Raw genomic sequence first — 24848 nt, forward strand, 5'->3', positions numbered from 1 at the left:
TTTCTCAAGGCTGGAGCTCTACAGTTGAGCCACATCACCACTTCCGGCTTTTTCTATGTATGTGGTACCAAGAATGGAAACCCCGGTCTGCATACATGCTAGACAAACACTCTACCACTAGGCAAAACTCCTAGCCACAAATGGATTTTATACTTTTCAATTTGTCATTTGAGAAAATGGAATTAGGGTTGAGGTTCGGCTCAGCAGAGAGGTATGGCTAAATCAAGTATACTCAAGGCCTTTCATTCAATTCTTGGGAAAATATAAACAATAAAACAGAAGAGGAAAATGTGGGAAAAAAATAGACAAAGCTGCTATAATCTCTTATATTTTCTCACCTACAATTTTCTTTTTTGGGAGGGGGGGTCATGGGGCTTGAACTCAGCCTGGGTTCTATCCCTGAGCTCTGCAGCTCAAGGCTACGGAACTACCTAGGAGCCAAGTCCCACTTCCCATTTTCTAGAAGTTAATTGAAGATAAGACTGTCAAGTCTTTTTGTGCCCAGGCTGGCTTTGAACCTTGATCCTCAAATCTCAGCCTCCTGAGTAGCTAGGATTACAGACATGAGCCATCGTGTCTGGCTTCACCTCTAGTATTAAATATTAGGACTGAGGAGTGTAGAAAATATTTACACATATATTTTTATAAACCTATGTTAACCATCATTTGTATTCTTATATTGTATTTTTCTATATGAACTTTTTTTGTAATTGTATTTCTTTAACTTGCCTTTCTGCTTCTGTGTATCTGCTTGCTAATACCCTGAGAAATTCAAGTGCTCTCGTTGTGGCTAATCTACAACCACCCATTTGTCCTTGGTTCCCAGACTGAGCTACACTGTAGTAAGGAGTATACACATTCCAAGCCCGGAGCTAGAGATAGTAGCCATCTGGTACCTGCAAGGTCAGACTTGTGAGGGCCAGCAAACTAGGGCAGATGTCAACCAATCACAAGCCCATCACCATGGAGATTCCCCTAGACTCATATCTGGCCTAAAACCATCCTCCTAAAATGACAGCGAGCTAGACTGACCAATGATTAGTCACGACCCATTTCCTGCTTTGTGTTGCACCAACCATTTAATGGAATATAGTATAAAATCTCCTGCGTGGTGTTATTGATTGGTTGCTGGAACCTTCCCCCTACCAAAAAATGTATAAAAAGTATTGTAATCTTGTGCTCAGGGCCTCTGATCTGCACTCAACTATCAGTGCGCAGAGACCCGTGCTCGAGCTCGTCAATAAACGACTCATTGCAATTTACAATGATCTTTGGTCTCTGGCTATCAAGGGGGGGGGCTTCAAGTTTCTGGGCACAATACTACAATTAGCTCAATGGCTCAACAATCAAAATAGAAGGTAAACAATTACTCAATATTTAGAAGGACAATCATGAGCTTGGAAAATTAATGTTGGAAATTAAGAAAATAATTCAGGGTCCGAGAGTTGGGCCTAGTGGTAGAGTGCTTGCCTGGGTTCAATTCCTAGGTACCTCATACATAGAAAAACCAGCAATGGTGCTGTGGTTCAAGTGGTAGAGAGTTAGCTTTGAGGAAAAAACTCAAGGACAGTGCTCTGGCCCTGAGTTCTTGCCTCAGGACTGGCAAAAGAAAAGGAGGAGGAAGATTCAAAAGCAACCACAGATGTGAAGACCTACTTGTTACTCAGTCAAATAATACCTAAAATGCTTAGATTAACAAACTTCAGTGTATCATAAACATAAAAAAGCAAAAGGGAAAAGGAATGTACACAAATGAAATCAGCAACAAGAATTGGTACTGTGGCTCAAGGTGGTAGAGCACTAGCCTTGAGCAAAAATAAGTAAATAAATAAACCCTCAAAGACAGTACACAGGCCCTAGTTCAAGCACTGGGACTAACAAGGACAATATCAACAAAAGCCACCCAGTAATCCTAGCTGAGGATCATGGTTCCAAGACAGCCCAGGCACAAAAGACTGTGACACTCTTATCTACAATTAACAACCAGAAAACAAGTAGTAGTGCTGTGGCTCAATGTAGTAAAGACAGTACCCTTGAGCTTTTAAGCTCAAGAACAACACCCAGGGCCAGAATTCAAGCCCCAAGACTGACAAAAAAAAAAGAGAGAGAGAGAGAGAAGAAAGAAAACAAAAAGGAAAATTACAAAATTGTCATAATAAACAAACAAGCAAGCAAGCAACGCAAGCAACACAAAGCCCAAGAAGGTTCTCCATGGCTGATATTAGTAAAGCAGATTTAAGAACTAGTCCAGAACTGAGAATATGGATTACTGATAGAGTGTTTGCCTAACATGCATGAAGCACTGGATTCAATTCCTCAGTACCACACAGACAGAAAAAGCTGGAGTAGCATTGTGGCTCAAGTGGTAGAATGCTAGCCTTGAATAAAAGAAGCTCAGGGACCATAACCAGGTCTTGACTTCAAGTCCCAGATTGGCAAAAAAAAAAAAAAAAAAAAAAAGTTAGCAAGAATTGGTCCAGATAAAACAGAAGATCTCCTACCATGAGAAATTTCCTTTTTAATGCCTGGCATTTCATGAAAATAGAATGCATACCTTTTGAACTACCAATTCTAATCTGTAAAATCTGAAACAAAAACTGAAAGAGATTATCTGGCCTCAAGGAAATTTCTAGATAGTATGATTAACAAGCAAGGTAGCTCCACCCCTGAAATCTTAGCTACTCAGGAGGCTGAGATCAGAGGATCGAGGTTCAAAGGCAGCCTGGACACTTAAATCTGTGAGGCTCATCTCCAAATTAATCACTAGAAAACTGGAAGTGATGGTGTGGCTCAAGGGGTAAGGTGATAGCCTTGAGCTGAAAAGCTCAGGGACAACAGCCAGGCCCAAAGTTCAAGCACCATGACCAACCAAAACAAAGAAAAGATATAAATTACAAAGATAGGCAGGAAGAAGTAATAAATGAAGTACAATTCAAATTGAGGTTTACTTTAGACACCACTGAAAAAATATTAAACCAGGAAGCTAAGACAACTATTCATCACTTGAGGAGGAAAAAAATGAAGTTATTTTAACCTTCCAACTTTAAAGTACTTGAATAATAGTATTTTAGCACATCCAATAGCTCAAGAAATACTGCTCGTACGCTGGGTGGCTCAGCGGTGGCTCACACCTGTAATCCTTGCTACTCAGGAGGCTGAGATCTGAGGATCATGGTTTGGATCCACCTGATCAGAAAACTCACAATGAGACTCTATCTCCCATTAACTACTCAAATGCCAGAAGTGGAACTGGGTCCAAAGTGGAAGTAGAAGTGGCACTGTGTCTCAAGGGGTAGCCTTGAGTTGAAGAGCTGAGACAACCCAGGACCTTAGTTCAAGTGCCATGACAAACACATACAAGCGAAGAGGAGAGAGGGAAGGCTAGAGGAATGGCTCCATCAGTACAGTACTAAGCAAGCAAAAATATCAAGCACAGACTGCAGGAGTCTCAGTCTCAGCCTGGAATTTTTTTTCACACCCAGTCCTGGGCCTTGAACTCAGAGCCTGGACACCATCCTTGGGCTTTCTCAAGGCTAAAGCGCTACCATTTGAGCCACAGCACCATTTACAGCTTTTTTTTTCTACATAGGTGGTACTGAGGAATCAAACCTGGATCTTTGTGCATGCTAGGCAAGCACTCTACCACTAAGCCAAACTCCCAGGCTCACACTGGAAATTTAAAAAGAAAAGAGAGGAAAGGGAAAAGGAAGAGGATGAAGCAAACATAGCTATTTTCATGTTCTTAGTGGGAAATTATCACTTGAAGTATGTAAATATACTTCTATTACTTTAGTTATGAGTATAAATGCATTCCAAACAAAATAATCTACAAGAATAATATAATGGGGCTGGGAGTTGGGCCTAGTGGTAGAGTGCTTGCCTAGCATGGATGAAGATCTGGGTTCGATTCCGCGGTACCATAAACATAGAAAAAAGCGGAAGTGGTGCTGTGGCTCAAGTGGTAGAGCTCTAGCTTTGAGAAAAATCCAGGGACAGTGCTCAGGCCCTGAGCTCAAGCCCAGTACTGGCAAAAAAAGGAAGAGGAGAAGGGGGGTGGGGAGAGGAGAAGGAGGAGGAGGAGGAGAAACTACTTTCTTAATAAAGACCCAGAAACACAACAAATTAAATTTGGATAACCGGTACTGCATTAAACTGTATGGCAAAGGACATAGCTACCAAGTTAAATATCCCACAGTGTGGGAGAAGATCTTCACCAGCCAAACAACTGACAAAGGCCTCATATCTAAAATATATCCATAGCTAAAAAAGTTGAATCTCTCCAAAACTAATCTTTAAAGAAACAACCATCCATTAAAAGATGGGCTAAAGACTTAAGAGACTTCTCTGAAGAGGAAGAAAGAATGGCCTATTGACACATGAAGAAATCCTAAACATCTCTGGCCATAAAAGAAATGCAAATCAAAACAACTTTGAGATTCTACCTCACTCCAGTTAGATCAAGAAATCTAATAGCAGATGGCCGGGAGTTTGGCCTAGTGGTTAAAGTGCTTGCCTAGCATGCATGAAGACCCGGATTCGATTCCTCGAATAGAAAAAAGCTGGACGTGGTGCTGAGGCTCAAGTGGTAGCGCTCTAGCCTTGAGAAAGTCCAAGGACAGTGCTCAGGCCCTGAGCCGAAGCCCAGGACTGGAAAAAAAAAAAAAAGAAATCTAATAGCAGAAGCTGGGTGGGGATGTGGTCAGGAGGAATCCCTACTACACTGTTGGTGAGAGTGTAAACTTGTTCAACCACTCTGGAAAGCAGTATGATGATTCCTCAAAAGACTAAATATAGAGCTCCCCTGTGACCCAGCAATCCCACTCCTTGCCATTTACACAAATGTCCAGAAAACAAGGACATACTAAAGCCATTAGAACAAAAATGTTCACTGCAGCACTACTTATCATAGAAAAGATATAGAACCAACCCAATTGCCCCTCAGTAGATAATGTGATCAAGAAGATGTGGTATACACAATGGAATTCTATGCTGATAATCAAAAAGAACACATTGTCCTATTCATAAGGAAATGGAAAGATTTGGAAAAAAATCCTTTAAGTTATGTGAGCCAGACCCAAAGGAATATAGGCTCAATGGTTTCCCTCATTTGTACAAATATAGGACTCCTAGCAGAGGATTACAAGAGCTCAAAACCTAGGTACATAAGGTCATATAGGATCTCTAGGATATTGAAACAAGAGCTTTATCTTGTGTGATTGTTGTTCTTAATATACTGTTATTTCTCTATTTTTCTTTTTTTTGCCCTTTGGTTAATCTCATATTGTTACTGTATCTGACTTTGTTACCTGGTATACTGTATATATGTTTATTTGAAAGAGGAAAGGGAAGGGGGAAAACAAGATGAATGGGAGGGGTAGGAGGAGGGATATGGGGACAAAAACATGAGAAGGGGTATCAATGTGTGAAAAGTAATGCACTTACTACCTGGAGAATGTAACTGTAACCCCTCTATACATTACCCTGACAATAAAAAAGTAAAGAAAAAAGGAAAAAAAAGTCTGAAGCTGGGTGCTTACCTGATGCCTTTAATCTTAGCTAAGAATCATAATCTGAAGCCAAAAGGGGCAGGAATGACCTGAGACTTTTATCTCCAATTAACCAACAAAAATGCTAAAAGTGCAGCTCTGGCTCAAGAGGGAGAATACCAGCCCTGAGAGAAATAGCACCCAGGCCAAAAGTTTAAGCCACGGTATTGGCATGTGTGCATGCACGCACGCACACGTGCACAAAGAAAAACAAAATTTATGGACCTGGAGTATGGCCTAGTGGTAGAGTGCTTGTCTACTATGCACCAAGCTCTGGGTTCGAACCAGAAGTGGTGCTATGGCTCAAGTGGTAAAGCACTAGCCTTGAAAAACCCCAAGGACAGTGCATAAGCCCTGAGTTCAAGCCACAGGACTGGCAGAAAAAAAATTTTTTTACTCTTTCTGAAACTCCATATCCATATGCACACATAAACTCTTTTCCTCTCTATCAGATTATTCATTAGGTACCATATTTTTTAACCTCAAAGTACTCAGAATTGGACTTAAGGACTTGTGTGTGCATGCTATGCAAAGCAATCTCTAGCCCCACCTAGTATGCTGCTGTCTAGTAGGTAAATTTAAGTAGCCAGCACTTATACTTCTCTGTACAGTCTAAAATGTTGGGTTTTTTTCTTGTTTTTTGCCAGTCCTGGGCTTGAACTCAGGACCAGAGCACTATCCTTGGACTTTCTCAAGGCTAGAGCTCTACCACTTGAGCCTCAGCACCATTTCCAGCTTTTTTTCTATGTATGTGGTACCGAGGAATCAAGCTCGGGTCTTCATGCATGCTAGGCAAGCACTCTACCACTAGGCCAAACTCCGGGCCCCTCTACAGTCTAAAATCTTAATTTATGGTTTTATGTCCTATCTGCCTCCCAAGAATCACTTACTGTGCTTCTCATTTTGCCAGACAAATCATATATTTGCTATTAGAAAAGATTAATAACTTTAACACGGTTAAGGTTATCCTAATATGTGAGGAGTGTGATTCAAAGCCAGACCGGGAAGATAAATCTGTGACACTCATCTCCAAATAACTGGCAAAAAAAAAGTGTAGCTGAAATGGTAGAAGGGCAGCTCTAACTGACAAAGCTCAGCAAAAGAAGAGACGTTTAGGACCGGGAATTTGGCCAAGCCGGAGAGTGTTTGCCTAGCATGCATGAGGACCCGGGTTCAATTCCTCAGGACCACATACACAGAAAAAAGCTGGAAATGGTGCTGTGGCTCAAGTGGCAGATCGCTAGTCTTGAGAAAGCCCAAGGACTGTGCTCAGGCCCTGAGTACGAGCCACAGGATTGGCAAAAAATAAATAAATATTTTTTAAAGTGAGAAGTTTTGAGTTCAAGCCCAAATACTGACACACATACAAAAAGTATCAGACAACTGTCTCTGCTGTATTACTATCAATGCAGGTAAAACTCATTTTTATAGGATGAGCATATTTAACTGAAAAAAAAACTGAAACCCAGACTCAGAAATGTGAAACACTTCTAATCTCTTGCATTTTCAATGAGAAGTTTGTTGTTTTGCTAGGCGCTAGTTGCTCATACCTATAATCCTAGCTACTCGGGAAGCTCGTGGCTCAAGCTACCTGACATAGGCAAGTCTGTGAAACTCTTATTTCCCATTAAACCAGAAAACCTGAAGTGGTACTGTGGCTCAAAGTGGTACAGTGCAGAACAACTCAAGGACAGTATTCAGGCCTGGAGTTCAAGCCCCACAACCAACAAAAAAATAAACAAATTCATTTTTACCTTGCCTCATTAGCATTAATTGATGTTCATGCCTAGCTGCTTCCATTTCTGCTTCCAGTTTCTCTTTGGCTTCTCTGATGTTTCTGTCAACCTGCTCACGCTGCTGTTTTTCCATTTCATCAAGAGCTTTCCATCGAGATGCATATTCAAATTCAAATGTCCCAGGTTGTGCAAACCGTGGTGGTTGTTCTCTTTCCCTAAAATTTCATTTAAAAGAAAAAAAAAATATATGCTATTATGTTCAAGGCATTCTGCCTAACAGGTACTTTAGATTATCTCATGGTAATACACATATTCAACTAGCATGAGTCTGAGACACTGTTTAAGAAAGGAATGCCTATCTAGTGAGCAACAGGACCAGAATTTAAAACTACACATGTAAATGTTACAAACTGCCTTGCCCTTACCATGGATAAAGCCTTTTGAATTTCATTTAATATACATAGTGGGGGTTAAAAAACACAGATCAAGCTGGGCATTGGTGGCTCACACCTGTAATCCTAGCTACTTAGGAGGCTTGAGACCTAAGGATTGCAGTTCAAACCGAATCTGGGCAGATAAAAATCCCCATGAGACTCTTTTCTCCAATTAACCAATCAAAAGCTGGAAGTAGAGTTGTGGTGCAAACTGGCAGAACACTAGCCTTGAGTACAATAGCTCAGAGACAACACACAATCTTCAAGAGTTCAAGCCCCATAACTGACCAAAAACAGAACAGCAGCAACAAAACCACAGGATCAAATGTCTATGTCAACTGACTTAAAAATTGGACTTTTTTTTAAGCAATAAAAAATATAAAGCCAGTGCCAATTACTCATACCTGTAATCCTAGCTACTCAAGAAGCTGAGATCTAAAAATTCCAGAATAGTCTGGGCAGGAAAATTGGTAAGATTCTTATCTCCATTAGTCACCAAAAAGCCAGAAGTACAGGTTGGAAATGTGGATAAGTGATAGAGTAATTGCTTAGTAGGCATGAAGCCCTTGGTTCCTTTCCTCAGTACCATATAAACAGAAAAAGCTGGCAGCTGACACTGTGGCTCAAGTGATAAGAGTGTTAGTCTTCAGCAAAAGCAGCTTAGGGACAGAGCCTAGGCCTCACCTTAAGTTCAAGTCCCAGGACTGCCCCGCCACCCCCCCCCAAAAAAAGGTGGGAAAAAAAAAAAGAGTATGGATCATGTGCGATACCACAGCATCACCAAAAGAAATGGTGCTTTTTTCATTTTATTTTGTTTTTGTTTGTTTTTTGTTACTGCAGCAAAATCATCTTGCTTCAAATGGTAGAAAACAAGACCAATAGTTTAAGCCTGAATACCACCAAAGCAGGGTAACAGTGGCTAATGCCTGTAATCCAAGCTACTCAGCAGACTGATATTGGAGAATCAAAGTTTGAAGCTGGTCTGGATAGGAAAGTCTGTGAAACTCTTTATCTCCAATTAAGTACATCTAAAAGCCAGAAGTAGAACTGTGGCTCCAGTGTAGAGTCAAAAAGCTCAGGGACAGTACCCAAACTGAGGTTAAGCCCCAGGACAGATAAAAGGCAAACACACCACTTGTAATATAGTGCCAGTGCACCATACCTCTCATCCTAACTGTGCAGAAGGTTGAAATGTGAGTATCATGGTTCAAAATCAGTCCTCACAGGAAAGTCCATGAGACTCATATCTTACTTAGCTACCAAAAAGCCAGAAGCAGAGCTATGGTTAAAGTGGTAGAGAGCTAGCAATAAACTAAAGCAGTTCAGAGAGAACCCAGGTCCTGAATTCAAGCCAAAGGATCAACAATTTTTTTTTTGGGGGGGGGGGGGAGGAGGGAATAAAGACAAAACATTTTGAAATAAACTTTTATACTGTCATGGAGCTTTTCAGTCAAGGACAGCATCCTAGGGTCAGAAATGTGGCCTAGTAGTAAAGTGCCTGCTTAGCATACACAAAGACTCAGGTTCCATTCCTCACTGCCACATACAGAGAAAAAGCCAGAAGTGGTGCTGTGGCTCAAATGGCAGAACACTTGCCTAGAGAAAGCCCAAGGACAGTGCTCAGTCCCTGAATTCCAGCCCCAGGACTGGCAAACAACAACAACAAAAGATAGCACTCTACCACGTTGAACCACAGTGACACCTCCATTTTTCTTATGGTTTGATGGTAGTTAACTGAAGATAAGAGTCTGATGGACTTTCCTACCTGAGCTGGCTTCAAACCGCCATCTTCAGATCTCAGCCTACTGAGTATCTAGGATTAGGCATTAGCCACAGTACCCTGGTCAAACTATTTTTTTAATCTCCAAAAAGACTTCTTTCCTCTATGCCAGTTTTATTTAACTATTATCAGACCCCATCCACCCAAAGTGTTATTTTAACTTCCAATATACCCGAAGAATATAAACTGTAGAATTTTACTCATAGGATCTACATTTCAATGATTTCTGAATCTTCCCCTACTAAGCCCTGCTATAGTTATGAAAACAGACATTTCAATTTTACTAATACTTAAAAAAATGGCCATAGATAATAACCTATAATCTCAAAATATTAAGGAGGCCAATCCAAATTAACCCCATTCCATGTTAATAAGGTAGGCATAGAAATGGTGCTGTGGCTCGAGTAGCAGAGTGCTTGCCTTGAGCTAAAGAGCTCCAGGACAGCACCCACGCTCAGAGCCAGAGTTCAAGCCTCATGATCGAACCCCCCCACAAAAAAAGTGAGATAAGTCAAGACCAAAGGAACAAAAGGCACATGGTATCCTTAGTATGTGGCTATCAGATCCAAACAGTACAAGAGCGAGAACTCAATATTTGCATACCCAATGCTATGGATATAGTATTGGAAATATAAACACATAGACATAAAAATTTATGGCTTTATAGGCATAATGTTTTATTACATAGATTAATATGTATCTATGACATACAAACCCTCAGCCTAATTTTAATTATGTTCTAAAATCTAAGTGCCAGTGATTGTATATAGAGATTCCCTTCTTAAATACTTGCTTGTTAAATACGTCACTTGAAATATGATGTAAAAATCAATGTTAATAAATTCTTTAAATAAAAAAAATTAAATTTAAAAAAGGCATGGTGGCATGTATATGTGATCCCAACTATACAAAGGCCTTGAGTAGAAGGAGTACAAGCAAAAGCCTGATGCATTCCCTGAAAAAGTAACCAAAGCAAAAATAGGATGGGGCATGAGTCACATGGTACAGTGCATGCCTAGCAAATGACTAGGGGAGGAACAACTAAGAAGGGGAAAAAAATCAGTAGTATTTGGTAGCAATTATAATAACTACAGATAGCACATACCCTATAGATAGATAGATAGATAGATAGATAGATAGATAGATAGATAGATATACACACACACACATTTTTTTTTTAAAGCCAGTCCTGGGATGTGACTTCAGGGCTTTGTTCAAGGTTAACAGGGCTTTGTTCAAGGTTAGGGCCACGGTGCCACTTCTGACCTTTTCTGTTTATGTGGTTCTGAGGAATGGAACCCAGGGCTTCATACATGCTAGGCAAGCACTCTATCACTAAGCCATATTCCCAGCCCCAAATATTCTTTATTATCCATCTCTTACTTATGATATTGTTGAGTTTTCTGCATTAGCTTCTCTGGCAAACCATCTTCATCATCAAATTGCTCCATGGGTTCCACAATGACTGGACGGGGGGTACTGGATAAGAACAGAGCCATTAGTAAGAAGAAATGTAGTGTCTAAAATGAATAATCTCTTCTAACCATCTTGTGTTAAAAATATACACTTGGAAAAATGTCTAGGTTAACAAAAATATATCAGCAAGTATTGCACATTCATAAACATCAGTCAATAAACACTCTCAGTCACTTATAGGAGAATAAACATGGAAGTACATGTCCCTAATTATGAACCAGCACAACTTATATAATTAAGTTCAATAAAATGTTTTAAATGTGAGTGAAGTATGCCAAACCCAAAGGAACATAGGCTCAATGGTTTCCCTCATTTGTAATAATTAGCACACATCTAGGACTCTCCTAGCAGAGGATTACAATAGCTCAAAAATCTAGGTACATAAGGTCATATAGGATGAGACTACATGAAATGAACTCCAGAATATAGAAACAAGAGATTTATCTTTGTGACTATTGTTCTTAATGTGTTATGTTATTTCTTTATCTTTTTTCCCCTTATGATTGATTAATCCCATGTCACTACAGTATCTGACTTTGTTACCTGGTATACTGCATATACATTTATTTGAAATAGGGAAGGGGGAAAACAAGATGACTGGGAGGAGGTGAGGGGAAGGAAACGGGGGCAAAAACATGGGAAGGGGTATCAATGTGTGAGAAGTAATGTAATTCACTACCTGACAAATGTAACTGTAACCCCTCTATATATTACCCCAAAAATTAAAAAAAAAAAGTTTTGAGCTAGGCGTGGTGGCTCATGCCTGTAATCCTAACTACTCAGGAGGCTGAGATCTGAGAATCAAGGTTAAAAGCCAGCCCAGGAACAAAAGGACCCGATATTCCAATTAACTTCTAGAAAATGGGAAGTGGGGCTTGACTCAAGGGTAGGGGCAGTAGCACTGAGCTGAAGAGCTCAAGGTCAATACCCAGGCCTAGGGGTAGGGTGGTAGTCTTGAGCTGAGGAGCTTAGAGACAATGCCCAGGGGCAGAGTTCAAGTCCAGGGTGAGATCAAGCCCCATGACACCCCCCCCAAAAAAAAGGTTTTAAATGTGTACCTACCACATTCTATATATATAATCCCTATCTTCACCACCTCCCCAATTCAAACCACTAATTTCTGCTTGTAATTTTCAGTGCCTAAAACTATGGTGCAGAATAGCATTCTTTTTTTTTATTTGCCAGTCCTGGGAATTGAACTCAGGGCCTGGGCTGTTTTGTTCAAGGCTAGTATTGTCCCACTTGAGCCACAGTATCACTTCTGTTTTGTTTTTTGTTGTTTTTATTGTTTTGGGTTTTTTTTTTGTTTATGTGGTACTGAAGAATGGAATTCAGGGCTTCATGCATGCTGGACAAGCACTCTACCACTAAGCCATATTTCTAGCCTTCAGAGCAGTATTTCTTTCTTCTTCTTTTTTTTTGGCTAGTCCTGGGGCTTGAACTCAGGGACTGAGCACTGTCCTTGGGCTCTCTCAAGGCTTGAGCTCTATACCATTTGAGCTGTAGCACCACTTCCAGCTTTTTCTATGTATGTGGTACCCAGGAAGTGAACCTGGGTCTTGGGACATGTTAGGCAAGCTCCCTACCCCTAGGTCAAACTCTCGACCCTCAGAATAGTATTTTTTTTTTTTTTTTTGGCAGTGGGGCTTGAACTCTAGGCCTGAGCTCTTCTGCTTAAGGCTGTCACTCTACCACTTGAGCCACAGTGCCACTTCTGGTTTTCTGGTGATTAAATGGAGATGAGAGTCTCATGGACTTTAGTGCCCAGGATGGCTGTGAACCCTGATCCTCAAACTTCAGCCTGAGCAGCTAGGATTACAGGCTTGAGCCACCAGCACTCGGCTTCAGAACAGTGTTTCTTAAGGCAAAAGCCAGAAGTGGAGGTATAGCTCCAGCCTTGAACAAAAAGCTAAGAGAGAATGCTTTGGTTCTGAGTTCAAGTCCCAGTACTGGCATGCAAGCATCAATGCTTACAGATGGAACACACAAAACACAGCCTAGAATGGAACCTAAATCAGCTAGCAAAAGGGAAAAAGAGGAACAGAAAACACAAGACGTTCAAGGAGTAGGTTAGGAAAAGGAGAGAAAAAAAGACTATCAAAGCAGGAATTTTCTGAGCAGCAGATTGGAAAGAGGTTGTACAATGGGATTGCATCTAGCTAAAAAGTTTCTTCACAGCAAAAGGGCATAGTTACTAAGCTAAAAAGAGCCTACAAAATGGGGTATTCTTTAGTAGCTAGACATCATAAGGGCCTAATAACCAAAATATCAAAGAGCTCAAGTTTAAAAAAAAAATCAATAAATGGACAAATGAGTTAAATATACATGTCTCAGAATGGCCAATAAATGCAGGAGGTCAACAATCTTGGCCATAGAGGAAATGCAAATAAAAACAACACTGAGCTTCTATCTCACCTCCAATTAGTCTAGCTATCAAGAATATGAACAAGGGCAGGGAGTTTGGCTAAGTGGTAGAATGTTAGTGGTAGAGTGCTTGCCTAGCTTGCACAAAGACACGGGTTCTATTCCTCAGTATCACAAACACAGGAAAAGCCAGAAATGGGGCTGTGGCTCAAGTGGTAGAACTCCAGCCTTGAGAAAGCTCAAGGATAGTGCTTAGGCCCTGAGTACAAGCCCCAGGGTTGGAGAAAGAAAGAAAGAAAAAAAGAAAGAGAGAGAGAGAGAGAGGGGAAGCGGGGGAGGAAGGGAGAAGAGAGGGGAAGAGAGGAAGAGGAGAGAAAGGAAGGAAGGAAGAAAGAAGGAAGAATATGAACAAGTTTGGTTTTGGTGGCTCATGCTTAGCTACTGGCCTACTGGTTACCTCCAGTTAATCACCAAAAACTCAGAAGTATATGGCTCAAATGGTAGAGAGCTAGCCTTGAGCAAAAAAGCTCAAGTACAGTGCCCAGGCCCAGAGTTCACACCCAGAACCAGCATAAAAACATACTTATTCCCATATAGTAGAATGAGCTGTAAAAGTAACAAAGTACTGTATATACAATATGGATGCAATTTCATTCATGTTATGGAAAATAGAAAACAGTGAACAGTAGTATATAGTTCCATTTAATACTACTCAAGATAAAACTTTAGTAACAGAAGCCGGGTGTTTGGCCTAGTGATAGAGTGCTTGCCTAGTATGCACGAAGTCCCGGGTTCTATTTCTTGGTACTGCATACATAGAAAAAGGCCAGAATGGTACTGAGCCTCAAGTGGTAGAGCTCTAGCCTTGAAAAAGTCCAAGGACAGTGCTCAGGCTCTGAGCTCAAGCCCAGAACTGACCAAAAAAAAAAAAAAAAAAGCCTTTAGTAACAGAGCCAGGTGAGGTGGCTTACACTTGTAAAACTAGCTACTTGGGAGACTGAGATTTGAGGATCACAGTTCATACCAGTCCAGGCACTAAAAAGTCTGTGAACTCTTATCTCCAATTAACTACCAGAAAACCAGAAGTGGCACAGTGGCTCAAGGGATAGGGTGGTAGCCTTAAGTTAAAGAACTCAGGGACCACACCCAGAGTTCGTCTCATGACCCACCAAAAAAAAAAAAAAAAAAAAAAAAAATCTTTAGTAACAGATCAATATTTAAATATGACAGAGGGAGAAATATGAAATAACAAAATAACTTCTGTAGAATGATGGAAATTTTCCATATCTTGCTTAGTGGTAACAGTAAAAGTATTAGAAAAAATTTTAAAAAACTTACTGAGCACACTGAAAATAGTGTACTTGCTGAGCACTGGTGGCTCAAACCTGTAATCATATCTACTGAGGAAGCTCAGATCTGAGAATCATGGTTAGAAACCAGCTTAAATAGATAAATACAAGAGACTCTTCCCCAATGTAACCAATAAAAAACCAGAAGTGGAGGTATAGCTAAAATTAAATGGAAAAAGCTAAACCCAAGTCCCAGCATACACACAATTCACACAATACACACAAACAAATGGGGATGCTTTTTAATATATGTTATACCCCAATAAGTTATCATTTCCTAAAAGATCACTTCACATGATTCCTAGTAATATACAATAATTCCTTATTTTTATTGAATATTCCCTAAACACCTACTTACCAAATGGCAAAACAGCAATAGGAACTACCAGAAAAGACAGAAGTTTTTTAAAGAACTCATATTTAAATCAACAAAAAGATATTTAACTTACGTTGTTAGCAAGAATGCCCCATCACCACATCTCTCCAGAGCCTTTCGTGCAGGCGGTTTTGCTGCAAATTCTACGAAACCTTTTCCTGTCACTCTACCACGATCATCCACAACCACAACAGCTTTCTCTACAGGACCAAACTGGGAAAATGCTTGCTCTAGAAGCTCATTGGAAACAACTGGAGAAAGGTTCTTGACAGTTAAGGCTGCTCCATGTGTAGCAAAGCGAATTCGGAGGGGTCTGCTCTTCAAAATGGTGCCATCCAGTTCTGCTTTTGCAATTTCAGCCAGTGTTCTGGATTCCTTTTTAGAAGGAAAAATAGCTTTTTAATAGCAGTAACAAGAAATTTAAAATGGTGGTTTTTCATTTGTCTTTTAAAGGGAATCAATGCACTGTATCGAAAAGGCATATACCTTCCAAGTTTTTAGGGTTTGCTTGACTAGTTCTATTAATCCAATTCTTTCTGTATATTACAGTTTATCCATTTTTGCCTTCCTTATATTAACTGCTCCTTTCTTTTGACAAAGGAATGAGAACCAGAAAGGGAACTGCAGTTACCTTTTGTTACTTCTGAGAGGTTTAAAAAAGTTTCTGTTATATATGTAAGTTGACAGTTTAGCCAAGAGTCAGCTATCCATGCCAATTAACCTTAGCTCCTCTGGACGCTAGCTCAAAGCCAATAATAGCAAACACATCTATGCAGTGGTTTGTACTTAGAGAAAATAATGGATATCTTTAGGAAATGAATGATAGAATCACTTTATTATTTATGTATTTATTTACTTCAATACTGGGGTTTACCTCAGTCAGACTTGATAGGCAGGAACTGTACCAATTGAGCCACCCCCTTTCAACTTTCATGTCTGTTTTGATCTTTTTAGGTAGGGTCTTGATTTTTTTTTTTTTTTTTTTTTTTTGGATAGGGATCCATTATAGGGCTCAAACTCGGGGCCTTGAGTGCTGTCCCTGAGCTCTGGCACTCAATGCCAGCACTCTATCACTTTAGAGCCACAATACCACTTAATTTTTTTCGGAGTAGTTTATCAGAGAAAGAGTCTCATAAGGACTTTCCTGTCCCAGCTGGCTTCAAATTGCAATCGTCAGATCTTAGCCTCCTGAGCAACTAGGATTACAGGAATGAGTCATTGTCACCAGAGGGTCTTCATTTTTTTTTCTTGCCGGTCCTGGGGCTTGAACTCAGGGCCTGAGCACTGTCCTTGGCTTTCCTCAAGACTAGCACTCTATAGCCACAGCACCACTTCTGCAGCTTCTATGAATATGATACTGAGGAATCGAACCCGGGTCTTCATGAATGCTAGGCAAGTACTCTACCACCAGGCCAAACTCCTGAGCCCCCTGCCTTTTAAAATTGGGCTGGCCTAGATCAAGATCCCCATATTTACACTTCCCACCATAGCTGGGATAACAAGCACAATCTACTTCTAGCTATTAAAAGACATGAGGAAGGGAGAGAGAAAGAGAAGGAGAAAGGCACAGAGGGAGAGATAGAGTGAGATAGATAGATAGAGATAAATAGAGACAGACAGATCCTGTGCATTTATGCACATGCCTTGCCAGACCAGGGGCTTAAACTTGGGGAATAGGCACTATCCCTGTGCTTTTTTTTTTGCTCCAGAGTAGCTCTCTACCACTTGAGCCACAGCTCCACTTCCTATTTGGGGTGGTTAATTAGAGATTAGAGCCTCACAGACTTTCCTGCCCAAAATGACTTTGAACTTCCATCCTCAGATCTCAACCCTTACCTCCAGTATAAAGATTATAGGCCTGATGTGTGGTGGCTCACTCAGGAAGCTGAGATCTGAGGATCAAGGTTCAAAGTCAGTCAGGCACAAAAGGACCTAAGACTCTTATCTCCTGTTAATTTCTAGAAAATGGGAAGAAGTGAGGTGTGGTTCCAGGATAGGGCGGTAGTCCTGAGCTGAAGAGCTCAGGGACGGTGCCCAGGCTGAGATCAAGACCCATGACCCACCAAAAAAAAAAAAAAAAAAAGATTATAGGCCTGAGCCACTGCTTCACAGTGTTCACAATGAGGTCTTAACTTACTGCCCAATCTATAATCCTCTCCATCTCTACCTTTCAAGTAACTAGGATTATAAGAATCACCAGGAGGTGGGGAATTTGGCCTAGTATCATGCATAAAGACTCAGATTCAATTCCCTGGTACTACATACATATGGGGGAAAAAGCCAGAAGTGGTGCTGTGGCTCAAGTGGTAGAGCTCTAGCCCTGAGAAAGCCCAAGGACAGTGCTCAGTCCCTGAGTACAAGCCCGGGGCTGGCAAAAAAAAAAAAAAAAGTACCAGTGTTCATCCAATTTTTTCACCTTTTTGGTAGAACAGTTTATTAGCTATTCAGAGATTATCAACGTTTTAAGTTTAAGGGGGCTAGAGGTATGGTTTAAGTAGTAAAGGATTAGAAGCATGGCTCAATGTGTAGAACACCAGATGAGCAAAAGCAAGCCCTAAGTTCCAAACCCAGTACCAAGCCAGGTGCTGATAGTTTGTCTACAATTCTAACTACTCAGTACAGTGAGATGTGAGGATCATGAGTCAAAGCTAACCCAGGGAAAAAGTCCATGAGATTGTTCTTCAATTAGCCACCAAAAAAAACAATGTAGAGCTATGGTTCAAGGTAGTGTGCTAGCCTTAAGCATAAAAACCACAAGGCCCTGACTGTCTCTCTGTCTCATATTCACAAACATATCCCTCAACTCTTCCAATAGCTACATGAGGTAGGTTAAGCCTCTTACCTATAATTCAAGCTACTCTGAAGGCTGAGATCTGAGGATCTCAGTTCAAAGTCAGCCCAAACAGACAAAACCCAAGAAACTCATATCCAATAAGCCAGCAAATGCCAGAAGTTGTGCAAGGTATGATTCAAGTGGTAGAGTGCCAGCCTTGAGCAAAAAAGCTAAGGGGGAGCACAAAGAGAGTTCAAGCCCAGGTGCCAAGACATACACAAACACACAAACACATATATACACACACAATAACAATAGAGTAAGGGAAGGAGTAACATTTTCTTAAAAAGAAATACATTCATTTCACTTATGTAATTATAACCACTCTGTACATCACCTTTGTAACAACAGATTAAAAATTAATATTGAAAATTAAAATAATTTTTAGGGACAGGAGTGTGATCTAGTAGTAGAGTGCTTGCCTAGTATACACGAAGCCTGGGGTTTGATACTCAGGACCATTCACACAGAAAAGGCCAGAAGCGGTGCTGTGGCTCAAGTGGTAGAGCACTAGCCTATAGAAAGCCAAAGGACACTGTTCAGGACTGTTAAGGCCCAGGACTGACAAAAGACAAAAAAAAAGCCTCCAGTTCAAGCCCCGCCCCCCAAAAAAATTAAGGGGCTGGGAGTGTGGCCCACAAAATAAAATAAAAATTCAGGCACTCTGTTACCTAATGTGATATCATCTAACAATGATGAAAGCTAGATTTTTAGGAATGGAAGCTTGAATTGAAATGCTGTCCTGAGAATAAGAAAGAACATGAGGAAATGTATTGGGGAATTAATTAATTATATACATACACACACACACACACACACACACACACACACACACACAATCACACAATGGAGTTTAAGTTAAGCAGATGTAAAACGCATCAACCAGGGGCCTGGAGTTTGACCTAGTGGTAGAGTGCTTGCCTAGCATGCACAAAAACCTGGGTTCGATCCCTTGGCACCACATACATAGAAAACAGCCAGAAGTGGTGCTGAGGCTCAAGTGGTAGAGCTCTAGCCTTGAGAAAGTCCAAGGACAGTGCTCAGACCCTGAGCTCAAGCCCAGGACTGGAAAAAACAAACAAAAAAAAAAAACCTCATTAATGAGCACAATTAAAATATGTAGTTCCAGCCAGGCGCAGAACACATGCCTGTAATCCTAGCTACTCAGGAAACTGAAATCTGAGGATCAAGGTTCAAAGCCAGTCCCAGCACAAGAGGATGAGACTCTCCAATTAACCTCCAAAAAACGGGAAGTAGGGCTTGCCTCAAGGATAGGACAGTAGCCTTGAGCTGAAGAGCTCAGGGACAACACCCAGGCTCAGGGGTAGGAAAGTAGCCTTGAACTGAAGAGCTCAGGGACAGCACCCAGGCCCAGAGTTCAAGCCCCACGACCCACACCCCCCCACACACATATACACACAAAAGTAGTTCTACACAAAATGTAGTTCTCGGTGTGGGGATGCTTCAATAGCAGCATGAACGAAATTCTAGGTTTGATCCTCATCACTGTCTTCAAAAAGTACCTTTTACTGTGTGTATACATATATATGTGTGTACATATACATATATACATATCTACATGCCCACTTGTGTGCATATATATACACACAAATTACTTAGACAGCAATACTGGACTTCATTCTACTGGAATGTTAAGGACCACAAAATGACAGATGAAAATGGGTAGAAAATGTGAAAACTACAGCAAAATTTAGCAGACAAGGTAGTGTACACCTGAAATCCTAGGGAGGCTGAGGCAGGAGGATCTTGAATTAAATCTGAACAAAACAAAAACCATGGATAGGTGCTGATGGCTCCCACCTGTGATCCTAGCTACTTAGAAGTAAGAACTGAGTAGATGTTCAAACCCAGATCAGGCAGGAAACTCTTAGCTCCAATTAACCAGCAGAAAGCTGGAGGTTGAGGGGCAGTAGGCCCCTAGCTGTGATCAGAAAAGCCAAGCAAGAATATAAGAGCCTCAAGTTCAAGCCTCAGTAAGTCGTGTGTGTGTGTGTGTGTGTGTGTGTGTGTGTGTGTGCTCTCCCACAGGTGCATAGGTACACAGGTGTACACACACATACACACACAAGCTGGCTACCAGTCTGTAGAGCCAGAGCCAGCCAGGGCAAAGCAATCCCAGAGACTTATCTCTGATTAGCCAACAAAAACTGAACTTGGGGGCATGGCAAAAGTGGTAGGGCTCAGTTATGAATGAAAAGGTCTGAACAAAAGCTAAGGGGAGAGGGCCAGGAATATAGCCTAGTAGTAGAGTGCTTGCCTCGCAAGCATAAAGCCAGAGTTCGATTCCTTGGTATCACATACATAGAAAAAAGCCAGAAGTGGTTCTAAAAAAAGCTGAGAATGGAATAGAAATCTAGTTCGTACACACATGTATGCAAACACACATGCACGCACACGCGCGGAGCTAAAAAAGAAATCCTGATGAGGAGTGGGGGTAAAAGACACTCTCAATACACTGTTTACTGGAGCAATTACTGTGCTATGGAAATCAGTATTGGAGCATTCCTCAGCAAACTAAACATAGCTTAACACCAGTGTCTCACCCCAATAATTATAACTACTGGGGAGGCTGAGAAATACTCAGAAGACTGAGATCTGAGTATTGAAGCTCAAAGCTAGCCCAGACAGAAAAATCCAAGAAACTCCATCTCCAAGTAATCAGCAAAAAAGGTCGGAAGTGATGGTGTGGCTCTCAAGTAGTAGAGTGTTAGTTAGCCTTGAGCAAAAAGAGACAGCAACCGGGCTGAGTTCAAGACCAACACCAAAAATAAATGTATGCCATTTTCATTTTTTGTTATAGAGGGATTATAGTTATATAGGAGTACATTTCTTTTTGGAAAATGTCACCCTTTCCATCACTCCAAGTTTTCTGCTCCCATCCCCAAACTAATTTCTTATAGACAAATCTTTCCTTTCCAACACAAAAAACTCCAGCTGAACCTAAGTAACTTGTGGGTAGGAATGGGAGGAGGAAACTGAGGGAAAGTGATGGATTAACATTGTCAAAAAAAAAAAAGGAGGGGGAAATGTACTCATTATCTAACTTATGAAGTAGTAACAAGGCACGGGTGGCTCAGACCTGCAATCCTAGCTACTCAGGAGGCTGATATCTGAGGATTGCAGTTCAAAGTCAGCCCAAAGAAGTCTGTAAGACTTTTGAATAAACTACTCAGAAAAGGCCAGAAGTGGTACTGCGGCTCAAGTGATGCTAGCCTTGAGCACAGAGGCTCAGGGATATTGCCCTGAGTTTAAGCCCCAGGACTAGCAAAAATAATAAAACAATTAATAAATAAATAAATAATTTAAGCTGGGTGCGGTGGCTCACACCTGTAATCCTAACTACTCAGGAGGCTGAAATCTGAGGATCAAGGTTCAAAGCAGCCCAGGCACAAAATGACCTGAGACTCTTATTTCCAATTCTAAAAAATAGGAAGTGATGCCTGGCTCAAGGGTAGGGCTGTAGCCTTGAGCTGAAGAGCTCAGGGACAGTGCCCAGTCCGAGTTCAAGGCCCATGACCTCCACCCCAAAAAAATAAATAAATAATTTAAAAAATTTAAGTGTAGATTGTGTTGGTAGGAGCATATCCCAAAGAAGCAGGCAACAGCATCCTTTTCATCTCCTATTTTTTATTTAAAACGAAGAGAGAAAAAGATAATACTCGGCCCAATACACTACCAACTGGGACTTATTTAAATTTATGATAGGAATAAATAAATTTTCAAATTCCATGTCAAGTGCCAGTGGCTCACATCTGTAATCCTAACTGCTCAGGAGGCTGAAATCTGAGGATCCGAGGTTCAAAGCCAGCTAGGGCAGGAAAAGTCCCTGAGACTTTTATCTCCAATTAACCACCAAAAAAGCTGGAAATAAGCCAGGCGCAGTGGCTCACGCCTGTAATCCTCGCTACTTAGAGGCTGAGATCTGAGGATCCGAGGTTCAAAGCCAGCCTAGGCACTAAGTAAGGTCCATTGAGACTCTTATCGCCAATTAACCACCAGAAAACTGGAAGTGACCCTGTGGCTCAAGGGGTAGGGTGGTAGCAAACTTCTACTCTCTAGTCCCACTAATAACATTCCAAGTGCTTAAGTCATATGCCTACTATAATAGTACCCCGTCCACCAATGCAGAAATTTCTGTTGGACAGTGCTGATACACCAAGGGAAAAGAACTGCTTTTAATACCCTAAAAACTGAAGAAAAAGGTTTTTTTAGTGTTAGTAAAATGATTATTGGTTTATTATTAATTGTAATTTTTTTTTTTTTTTGCCAGTCCTGAGCTTGAGCTCAGGGCCTGAGCACTGTCCTTGGACTTTCTCAAGGCTAGAGCTCTACCACTTGAGCCTCAGCACCACTTCCGGCTTTTTTCTATGTATGTGGTGCCGAGGAATCGAACTCGGGTCTTCGTGCATGCTAGGCAGGCACTCTACCACTAGGCCAAACTCCCGGCCCCTAATCATAAAATTTTTAAAACAGACCTCTTCATTCTCCTAGAGTACCACCTTCTAAATAAGATAGGCCAGGTGGTTAAAAACCATAAATGTATTGCATAAATACTTTACCACAACTTTATAAGTTTACCAGAAGTATTAATATAATCCACATTCCAGGATTTCTTTCTTTTTTCTTTTTGGCCAGTCCTAGGCATTCTTGAACCCTGAGCCTCTGTTTGCTCAAGGCTAGAGCTCTACCACTTAAGAGTCACAGGACCACTTCCCACTTCTGAGTAGTTTATTGGAGATAAGAGCCTTGCTGACTTTACAGCCCAGGTTCTCTTCGAACCTCGATCCTGAAATCTCAGTCTTCTGAGGAGCTAGGGTTACAGGCATGAGCCACCGGTGCCTGGTATCCAAGGTAATTTTTGTGAACTGGCACTTATAGTTCACATCTGTAATTCTCACTATGCAGGAGACAGAAAGCTGAGCTGAGGACATGACTTGAACCTAGATCTGGCAGGAAAGCCCAACAGACTCTTTTATTTCCAATTAATCACCAAAAGCGGGAGGTGGAGCTGTGGCTCAAGCGATAGCCTGACAGCCTTAAGAGAAAAAGCTGAGATTGCCCAGGCCCAGAGTTCAAGTCCCAGTACTAACACAAAAACAAAACAAAACACACTGTATAATCGACGGTCTTCACCACAAAGCACACAGTAAAACGTTAAAAAGTAAATTTTATCCTGAGATAATCCCCACAGTTCAAGCTACAAAGAAAAGTTAAGCATAGGGCTAGGGGGCGTGGCTCCCGTGGCAGGGTACCAGCCTGCAAAGATAAATACGAGGCCTTCAATTCAAACCTCAAAAACTACCTCTTTCTCCAAAAAGGAAAGCGGGCACATATTACTGGAGCACTTTCTACAGTTCGTATCGATGGCGTAGGATGTGCAATACTGTAATGCTGGGATACATCCTGTTTTCCCCCATTCATAACCCCGAGAACACGACAAAGCAAAAAATACTAAAACCCCTATCAAATCAGCATTATGCCGTTACTGGCCTGGCAGAGAGTTTGAGGCAGCGGAGCGGTACAAGGTAAAAAAAAAAAAGCGAACGGAGCTGGAGGCGAGAAATAGCGGCGTTTCCTGCCAAAGGCATGGCGACTCTGCTGGAAAGCCAACAGACACAGGTCTGCTGCTGAGAACCTCCCACTCGGAAATTTCGAGCTGGACAGTCGCTTTTGCTCCAACTTTTAAACTCTGCCTCTTAAGAAGGATCTCTCCGACGCCTGCCACGTTAGCGACTCAGGAAGCTGAGATCTAAGGATCACGGTTCCAAGTCAGCCCAGAAATCCATGAGACTTAAAGTCAATGAATCACCCCCCAAACCAGAAGGAGCTCAAGTAGTAGAGCGTGGGGTGCGGGGGGGGGGGGGGGCTCTGGAACAGTGCCCAGGCCGAGTTCAAGGCCTAGGACCGAACCAGAGTTCCCTCCAGACGCCCGGTGTGCGACCCCGGCGGGCCCGCCCGCCCCCGCCCCCGCCCCCGCCCCGCCCGGGCCCGGCGCGGCGGCGCGCGGCCGAGGACTGACCAGGCGGATGAAGCCGAAGCCGCGGTCGCGGTTGATGAAGACCTCGCTGGGCTCGCCGTAGCGCTCGAAGAGCCGCTTGAAGTCGTCCTCGGTGATGTCGGTGGGCAGGTTCCCCACGAACAGGCGGCAGCGCTGCGTGTACGTCTTCTCGCCCGGCTTCAGGAAACTCTTGATGTCGATGGTGAAGCCCACCTCCTCTTCGGCGTGCTCCTCCGAGGGCGCGGGGCCCGACGGGGCCTGCTCCCCCGTCAGCGCCATGGCCGCCGCGGTCGCTGGCTCCCCCTCGCCCGCTGCCGACTCGAGCGCGCGAAGGCGGGCCGGGTTCTTCTCAATGCGCACTTGCTTCAGGTTTCCTCGTAACATCATCTTCAACGCGGCCGCCTCGGATACTGGATACCACCCTAGCTGTAAAGACGGATCCGTCTCCACATGTATCTAGGGAAACACACCAGAGAAAGTGAGGGGAGACACCGCCCGGTAACCGAGGCCGCAGCCCAGACGCCCGACACTCACGCCCTCAGCAGCCGCAGGTTCAAAATGGCGCTGCCTCAGTCTGCAGTTGGAAGAAGAGAGGCCGACGCCGGTCCCGCCCCTCCGCGACGCGCCTGCGCAGGCGGGTCTGCGCCGGGAGACGTTGATTCCCAGCGCGCGTGCGCACAGGGGCGAGCGCCTTGCTGCCCCAACTTCCTGTCTTGTGCTGGGAAATAGTGTGTCATCCTACGCTCTAGCCAAGTGCGGACTCTACTTACGGGATACGCAGCCAGCTGTGTGCAGTGGTGTGTGGAAAAACACGATTTGGATATCCATTCTTTTAAGGATACTGAAATTAAGCCTGCGACGGAGGCTCACGCCGGTAAAGCCCTGCTACTCTGAAGCTGAGATCTGAGGATCGCGGCTCAAAATTTGCCCTGGGC

General features: G+C 42.3%; 1 protein-coding gene across 3 annotated transcripts in view; it reads right to left on the reverse strand.

The window, feature by feature from the left end:
- Positions 1-24538, reverse strand: part of Pspc1 (paraspeckle component 1) — a 102878-nt gene extending 78340 nt beyond the window's left edge. Inside the window, exons 1-5 of one of the 3 annotated variants that reach the window (XM_090342435.1) lie at positions 24448-24538; positions 23935-24369; positions 15135-15436; positions 10880-10975; positions 7301-7497 (exon numbers count right to left, since the gene is read on the reverse strand). In XM_090342435.1, coding sequence (XP_090198561.1) covers positions 7301-7497; positions 10880-10975; positions 15135-15436; positions 23935-24300 — 961 coding nt within the window. In that variant the 5' untranslated portion in view covers positions 24301-24369; positions 24448-24538. Of the gene's footprint in view, positions 1-7300; positions 7498-10879; positions 10976-15134; positions 15437-23934 lie in introns of all 3 variants that reach the window. The other 2 variants (XR_016537170.1, XM_090342436.1) reach the window with 2 other exon arrangements.
- Between the last annotated feature and the right edge of the window lie 310 nt (positions 24539-24848).

The sequence above is a fragment of the Megascapheus bottae genome, chromosome 11 (genome assembly GCF_031878675.1).
Source record: "Megascapheus bottae isolate mThoBot1 chromosome 11, mThoBot2.hap1, whole genome shotgun sequence".
NCBI classification, from domain to species: domain Eukaryota; kingdom Metazoa; phylum Chordata; class Mammalia; order Rodentia; family Geomyidae; genus Megascapheus; species Megascapheus bottae.